Source organism: Heliconius melpomene, chromosome 20 (assembly GCF_056956725.1).
Source record: "Heliconius melpomene rosina isolate 202511_hmr_F chromosome 20, ASM5695672v1, whole genome shotgun sequence".
NCBI lineage: Eukaryota > Metazoa > Arthropoda > Insecta > Lepidoptera > Nymphalidae > Heliconius > Heliconius melpomene.
In genome coordinates this window covers 9,336,631-9,344,833 of record NC_140408.1, presented here as the reverse complement: position 1 = coordinate 9,344,833, position 8,203 = coordinate 9,336,631, and the positions used below count along the sequence as shown (strand labels likewise).

The 8,203-nt window shown below is 33.8% G+C and overlaps 1 protein-coding gene across 2 annotated transcripts; it reads right to left on the bottom strand.

Annotated features, from left to right (window-relative positions):
- Positions 1 to 3,536: 3,536 nt before the first annotated feature.
- Nsun5 (Nop2/Sun-like domain containing protein 5) lies at positions 3,537 to 8,060 on the bottom strand. Of its 2 annotated transcripts, none has more exons than XM_085204363.1 (6): positions 7,812 to 8,060; positions 7,423 to 7,672; positions 5,854 to 6,116; positions 5,437 to 5,550; positions 4,930 to 5,104; positions 3,537 to 4,664 (listed from the first exon to the last, which is right to left on the bottom strand). In XM_085204363.1, exons 1-6 carry the CDS (start codon positions 7,932 to 7,934, stop codon positions 3,589 to 3,591), a joined length of 2,001 nt encoding a protein of 666 aa, XP_085060489.1. In that variant the 5' UTR covers positions 7,935 to 8,060; the 3' UTR covers positions 3,537 to 3,588. The 2 variants fall into 2 exon arrangements, with proteins under 2 accessions (XP_085060489.1, XP_085060490.1); XM_085204364.1 differs by having other exon boundaries at positions 7,914 to 8,057.
- Between the last annotated feature and the right edge of the window lie 143 nt (positions 8,061 to 8,203).

Here is an 8,203-nt window from a genome sequence, read left to right as displayed (position 1 = left end):
TTATTGCCCTTCCAGCGTGTTTCCTGGAGGAAGGCACACTGGACCCGACGTCTCATGAGTACATCTGCGAGTTCCCTGCATCGTCCGGTCAGAGAGCCAATATTCCACGTTGCAAAGCGGAGTTTCCTTTTGGGTACTAGCGTCTTTAGCCGTGCCCGTACATGACACGGTAGCCCTTGCCCACTTGTCGCAGGTGTAGGGCGATGTGCCTGCGCGTCGTTTTGCGGCGACGCCCTAGCCGTACCCAGTCTGTTGTTTTGTCGGTCCATATAAGTGGCGGTTGGCGGTTTTTAAATGGAGCGACTGCCGTCTGACCTCCAAAACCCCTTTGTGGGGAAAAACCGAGGAAGGGAGAGGAAAATAGAAGGGGTAGGATAGGTAGAAGGAGGGAGCTAAGGGAAGGAGGGGGGGAGTTAGGACACCATTCTTACGGACTGGATGAGGATGTAAGAGTGGCGGCTCGAGGATCCGGGGTCGCGTACCCGTATGCCCACAAACAAATATCGGACAGATATTAGTCAGGACATCCTCTGTATTAGGTACCTTTTACTATCAATATTACATATTCTTTGCGTATTTTTACATTTAAAAAAGAGCATAAAGTGAAATATAGACAGAATAGAAATACCTAAACACATATCAATAAAGAAGCAGCCAATAACGGAAACGATAAAAAAACGTTTCCAATCATGCCAAGACATATTCAACTGTAAATATATAAAATAAAGTCTACTTTAGTTTATTTCTTTACAAGGTAATGGTGACATGTGTTGAGTGACGGTGTCATAATAATTGCGCATCCGTTTACTATTGGCTGTTAGAGTTCCGCCCATCTGGTGACACGCCCAGCATCGCGTTGCTAGGCAACCCGAGTTGTTGATAATGATTCAATTTTACGCGTTACGGAAAAAAGTCATATTTAATCTAATAGACTTTAAAATTACTAGTTGAAAATCTTAAAACGATAATTTACATTTCTAGTATAATTGTAAAACATAATAAAATTGTTATCCACTCTTCACTTTCGTCGCAATTTAACTGATGTGTTTTATTAGATTTTTTTTGCCTAACGCTGTACTCTGCTGCTATCCTCCGAACACAGTGTTAAGACACTCCGTCCCCAACAAGATACTTTCCCACCTTCCGCCTAATTCTCGCCTCATGTCTCTTTTTTCTCATCTTTGCCTCGTTGCCAGAGCAAGGAAATCGATACCAAATATTTCATTCTCTATGTGGATTATTCTTATCTTCATAAATTTTATTACTAAAACAGCTACGAAGCAGTGACACACTTTTCATACTTTGATCCCATTTAGAGGCAAACGCTAAGTGACCGGTCTTTCATGTCAGTATTTAGGTCAACACATTAAATGGTTCGAGTTTGTAATACTCATTTAGTTATGTTATGTTTTCTTTAATTTTCGGCCTTGGACTAATTAAGAGACATTGGCAGTTGTAACAGTTTTTTTTAGCTTCAAGCTGTTTCCTGCGTGTAGCAGGGTAGGCAGAAGGAGCCTAGTGTTAAGACCCTCCACTCAGGGCCGTAGTGGGGGTGGGGGGACAAGGGGGGTCATCATGCCCCGGTCGCCGCTCATAAAGGAGCGCCAAATAGTCCGCTTTCCGCAGTTCCGCTTTAAATATACATATGAAATTATATTGTGTTCATCAGGGGGGCGCTGTAAAAATATTTTGCGCAAGCTACGCCACTGCCTCCGCTCCCCACTTTCTGCCAAATCCTCGACACCAGAACGAAGAAATTAAAATATAAACGTAAATAAATTTTACAGTTACACTTTGTGCCCATGCGCCGGGACTGGCCTCAAATCAGTTTCTGATCGAATTTCAACACCACTCTATTAAAAGTTAAATATCTCTTCTAAGGGGAAACCAATCCACAACCATGCATTATTCGGTCATTTGAAAAAATAATATGTTTTACTTAATTACATATAAGAAACTAACTGAATTGTATACTAAGACTTAACTCTTGGTAGTGTAAACTAATTATGGAATAAGAACAAAAGTAAACCTACTTGCCTAGATTTCATTCTTACTAACGTTTTTGTTTTACGTTTAAGTACTTACCTCCTTTATGTTGTCACAGCTTTTATTGAAGCTATGAATATGATAATAATGTAATTAAATACAATATGGTTTATTACAAAGAAAATTTATTCCATTTATGTATTAAAAATGAGAATATTATGATAGTCTGTTTATTAATAATCTAAATTTTCTGCCCAATTATACATTACGGGTTGAGCGGCAGAATTTAACACCAACCTTTGTTATTAAAGAGAGAAAATGATAAAAAATTACTGTAGGAACTGGGAACCGTCACGTTTCAGTAAAACGATTTGCCGCTGCGCTACAGCTTCCTTTATTTTCTGTTATCAATTTTTTAAGCAGGTAGGTAGGTAGGTACATTAATTTTCACAGAATTGAATAGGAATCTTAAAGATTAATATAAGCAAAGGGACCTTACGTAATTATTATTCTTAAATAACTTGCGTGACCATGGGCGTATCTAGAGATATTTTCTGGGCGGCCTAGACTTTAATTTCGCACAGATATGTCCGTGTAGGTAAATGTTGTTTTTTTTATTTATACCTATTATTTAAAAAAACACACACTTTAAGCCAAATATACCTTTTTTTCCTTCATTAGCGCCCAACTTTTAAGGAAATAAAAATAAATTTCATCTTTTCCCTTAGGGGACATCGAATTCACAACCCTCATGTTTACAATCAGACGCCATTGCGCCACGATGACCTTAACTAGTAATTCTCTTCATTACAACAAATATGAATGTATGTGTAAACGAAGTTCTGGATGAAGAGCTAGTTATATTCTAGGACATACATATATTTTTATATAAGCAATATTTTATATTATTTTTAACGTTTAAATGAGGACGCATGAGAACGTTCGTGACTAGAAACAAGCGTGTGGCTGCGATCTTAATAGTTTATACGTAAGTACTTCATACTAGACGATATTAGGTACTAAATAAGTCTATTGTAATGAAATGTTATATTTTAATCGATACATTACGACCGACCTAAAAGAAAAAAAATAATGTAAATGAATCTTGTCAAAAAATAAATATAACGTTAGAGTGGGACGTGGAAAGATTAATTTCTCTCTGCTATACCTACATGGTATATAATATGTACTCGTTCCGTAGGATTTTGATTTTTCTACTTCGTTACAGCACCTACTGACGATTAATTTTCTTCCACTTTTAAGTGGTGAGGATTCGGAAAACCTAACTTCAGACATTCCTTGCTAAGACATTATCGACATATGTCGACGTCGACGTCGACATGTTCATGTTAAAGAGATAGAGTTAATTAAAAAGTGGACGGCTTCGGTTTTTTATATATTTTAGAAATATATTTAAAAAATGTTGGTTTTTCTTATTCACTCCAGGAACTTATCGTGTCTCTACTTTTTAATTATTTATTTTTTATTATAAATCTTAATATTTTAAAAGAGATTAAGATTAAGAGTGTTAGGGAATTAAAATAGCAAAATTAAGTTTAAATATTTATTTGAATGCAAAAATATAAAAACATACAAAACGTATTAACTTTCTAGAGAAACCGCTTTAGATTTTTTCTTTTTCTTTTTAGGTACATCACTATCCTCATTTATTTCGTCATAATTCTGCTGTTTAGATTTTTTTTTGCTTTTTTTATTTTGTTTAGTTAAACTATCTGTAGCTGTTTCAGATACATCTTCTCCTATTATTTCTACAGTAGTATGTTCCTCAGATCTTTCCCTTCTTTTACGTTTCTTTTTTTTCACTATATCTTCATTGTCATCGATATCGAAATCGATTTGATCGTTCAATATATTATCTTCGTCGTTATTTAAGTGTTTATCTTTTTTCTTCCTCTTTTTCTTAGATGGAACATGATTGTCGATAGCATTTATCTCATCATCAATTAAATTCATAAATTCACTATTTGGTTCACCATCATCATCACTTTTATCTTTTTTTAGTTTTTTCTTCTTTTTTGGAGAACCAATTTCTTCCTGGATTACTTCGGTCACCACTTCAGTATTTAAATGTTCGGTATTATCGGTTGCTTTATCTTTACCATTTTTATTTTTCTTTTTATGTTTTTGTTTAACTTCAGTTTCTTCATTGTTTGAGATTATTTTATCGTCAATCATACTTTCTACAAATACCTTCTTGTCTTTCTTTTTATGTTTTTCTTTTACATCTACGTTTTCATTACTTTTTTCATTACAATTATTTTGACTATCATCTTTAACATTATTATCGACAGATTTCTCAGTATCTCTATGCTCTCTGTCTAAAACGGCCAAAAAGAAACCCGTAGTGAAATCCAAATCAGGTTTTGCATAAAGGCATCTAGTTCCCATACTACCATACATTCCGGAACCAACGTTATTCCATTGGTCTTTTAAAAGCTCTTTTACGTCTAGGACCCGCCATTTTGCTCTAGAAGTCTTCACTACATTCGTTATTACTCTTTCATTTTCCTCTGGTAATATAGAGCATGTGCTGTAAACTATACGTTTTGCGTTGGGGAAAGAATTCATTGCGTGTTTTAAGAATTTCTCTTGTAGCGAAGTCAATTTTGCTAATCTACTACTGTCATCCTTGTATTTGTGTACACTGTGTTCCATACCTGTGAAAAATAAATAAGTCGATTAAAGTTATACTAGAGGCCAGTCGTGGCGCAGGGGCACAAGTGTGTAAACGCTACATGTTGTGGATTCGATCCCACTCGATGAAATAAAATAGTTCATATTTTCATTTTTTCGTTTTGTTGTCGAGCCAAAGCGGGATTCAATCACTATTAATAATAGTGATTCAATTATAACTATTAAATTGCGTGATTTATGTGAATTATTATAAATAGTCTACTAATAAATAGTTTTGAAAAGTATTACCAGATCCTGTACAGCTAGGATCCAGAATGATGTATTCGACATCGTCAAAATCTCCTCTCTTTATTTCTAAAGAGTCTTTATTAAATGTCTCTACACATTTTGATGCCGTTTTCTGTACAAAATCACATAGCGTTTGGTATCGCGATTCATTTCTTTCTACTGCATACAGTTTACCCTGTAAAGAAGAAGTTTAATTGCATGTCATAATTTTTTTTAGCATCAAGCTATAAGCCGCACATAGCAGGGAAAGCAGAGGAGAGACATTTCGGTTTCCCACTTCCAGCCGAATTCTCGAGGCATACTGTTTGGTGGCGGAACTCCGCAACGAACGCCGCGTTTTGTCTAGTTACCACAGTGAGGAATTAAAAATATTAAATATTTAATTTTTCACGCGGAAATGCAACCCACAACCTATAGTTTTTATAGTCGCACGTTTATACCCATGCGCTACGACTGGTCTCTGTAAAGATTATACTGACTAAAATAATATTTTATATTTATAAATACCTGATTCCTTAAATAAGCAGCAACTTGCGTAGTCTTCATACCTGGCGCGGCGCACATATCTAATACTACACTATTGGGCGGTGGAGCTAACAGATGCACTGCTAACGCTGTTGCCTATAGATAAAAATTAATAATCTTTCAATTAAACAGAATATCCCTCATATAGCATGATAGGCACAGTCTGATGTCAAACCACTCCTTACACATTCAAAAGATAAAATTACACAGAAGTTAGACAGGTTAGGTAAATGTAAATAGAACAAAAAGGAACTTTTTATAATATGTTAATGTATTTTTGTCATACTTAAGAGTAGGAAATTACGTTTAAAAAATGGTTTGTAAAATCTCCATAAAAATATGACATTAAAATAACCATTTTTTTTGTAGATTTATAAAAGAAAATACGTATAATTATACCTTATCCTGTAAAATAATTTGATTTTCCAAATATAAATCATGCTCATGGAATTTACTTCCAGGAGCAAACACAAACACTGTCTTGACATGGTAGTCTTGCGTGAATTCATATTCAGTTAAGCTTTGAATTTGTTTTAGATAGTCATCGTAGGAACCAGATGTACATCTTAAGAACTTATAGCCTTCATCTTGAAAAGCTCGGATTGCATCTGATGTTGTCAATAAGTTTGTATTTATTCTCACATAACGAGGTCTGCGGACAACTGAAAAAAGTAGGGGTTAAAGATGGTCACAGTTAAAGTATTATGTTTGTAAATTTTAGTATACTACATAGAACTTTGATTAAATCTGTTTCTATATTAGTTGAGTTTCTTGTAAAAATGTATTTTAAAATAATATTAATTTATTTCAGAATTATGAGCTCATAACTTAATACAAGTATAAAATTATATAAATATTATATCAACTGGTCTTTTTACAAATTAATAGACAAATCATTGCACTATTACTTTTAAATGTGTTTCCAGCATTTTATTATCAATATCCACAAAAAAATATTGGAAGATGGATTGATGTGTTTAAGCAACAAACAATATTCAAATAAAACAATTATTTTTTTTTGTTTGATGTATTGCTCCACAAATTTAAAGCATGGTAAGGAGATTAAATGGATTAGATGGCTCAATATTGTTATAAAATAAACATAAATCAGCTTCACATTGTATCCCGCACACAGCAGGGTAGGCAGAGGGAACCCAGTGTGAAGACACTCCGTTCCCAACTTTCTGCCGAATTCTGGAGGCATTGCGTGTTGAGTGGCAGAACTCAACACCACGTTATGCCTCGACACCAGAGCGAAGAAATGGAAATATAAACAAATAAATATTTCACTTCCTTAAGTAGGGATCGAACCCACAACCGTTGCGTTACAGTCACATCCTTTTGCCGTTGCATCACAACGGCCTATATATTATTTATCAATATTGTTATGTTGAAATATAAATGTTTTCAAATACTGCATTATTATTCTGATTAAAAAGATATTTAAATAAATAAAAGAGTACTTGTACTGTAAATGCACTTTTATTTTTAGGTTAATTGTTCAAAAAATACCATATTCATATGTAATAAATACTGCACATAGAGAGGAATGTTCTAGTAAAATTTCACACTTAGTCCTGTTTAACATTTAATGAACTTTTTGTTGTGTCAGTGGATGGTTTGTACGAATGTTGGTCAATTTCATTGCCATCGTCATCATATTCCTTCTCGTGATAGGCTTTATATGCATACAAGCATATAATAATGTTAACTACCACAACTGCAGCAACTACTGACCAGCAGGTTCTTATAAATGGCTCAACTGGATAGTAGTCTGTGAGTAAATGTCTTACACCAAAAAATGCAACAAAAGGTAATGTAAACATTCCCACACTATATAAAAATAAATTGGCCAATGCCAAAGCAGCCAACTTGGATTGTAAGGGTACTAGTGGACCTTCAGAGTTCTCTGCCATTATTCTCTATTTTATCGCAGAATTAAATCTGTAAAAGAAAAATATGTATTACCTTTACATGTCATGTCATCTTCGGGGGTACATTTTTCGAACTGATCTTTGTAAGATAATATTGTTTGTTCGGGTTTGCTTTTTCCGGGTAGGGTCTTTTTCCCAAAAAGCAGTTCTGCAGTGAGAATTTTAGCAAGCCATGGGTCTAAGCGTGGTTCGTTCACCAAAACACCACAAGTTTCAAGAATCTTTTCTATATCTGCAGCATGTTTTATTGACTCTGTTACAAGTGCGTAAAGCACATTAGTTCTCTGCAAATACGTAAAATGTAGGTTTAATTAATATTAATTTAGTTAGCAAGATTAATTTAGGTAGTAACAGATAGGGTTAATTTAGTTTTAAAAGCAATGATATAAAATAAAACGGCTTAATTTGGATGTATAAACTTACAAAATGTCTAAGCTTTTCGTCGTACAATAAAGTTTTTACGCTTCCACCTTCTGTAGAAACTTTCTTAAAAATATTTGCAGCAATCTTAAAATGTCTTGGTACCTTAACAGAATGTTCAAACATTTTAATCACATAAAAAACATCGCAATTGACATCAATTGCGAAATCTCTAAACTGTGAAATATGAGGAATTCAGGTTCAGGATTGTCACGAGACAAATGTCATTTAGATAAATTTCCAATATTGTCAAAATCTATAGGTTAAGTTTCATTCAAATTAATGTTTTTTTGTGAAAGTTGTTTATAAACTATTTTTATTGTACTAAGTAATTAAAAAAAATAGAAGCTTAATTTTTTTTATATAATTCAAAAATAAATAGTAATTGTATAATA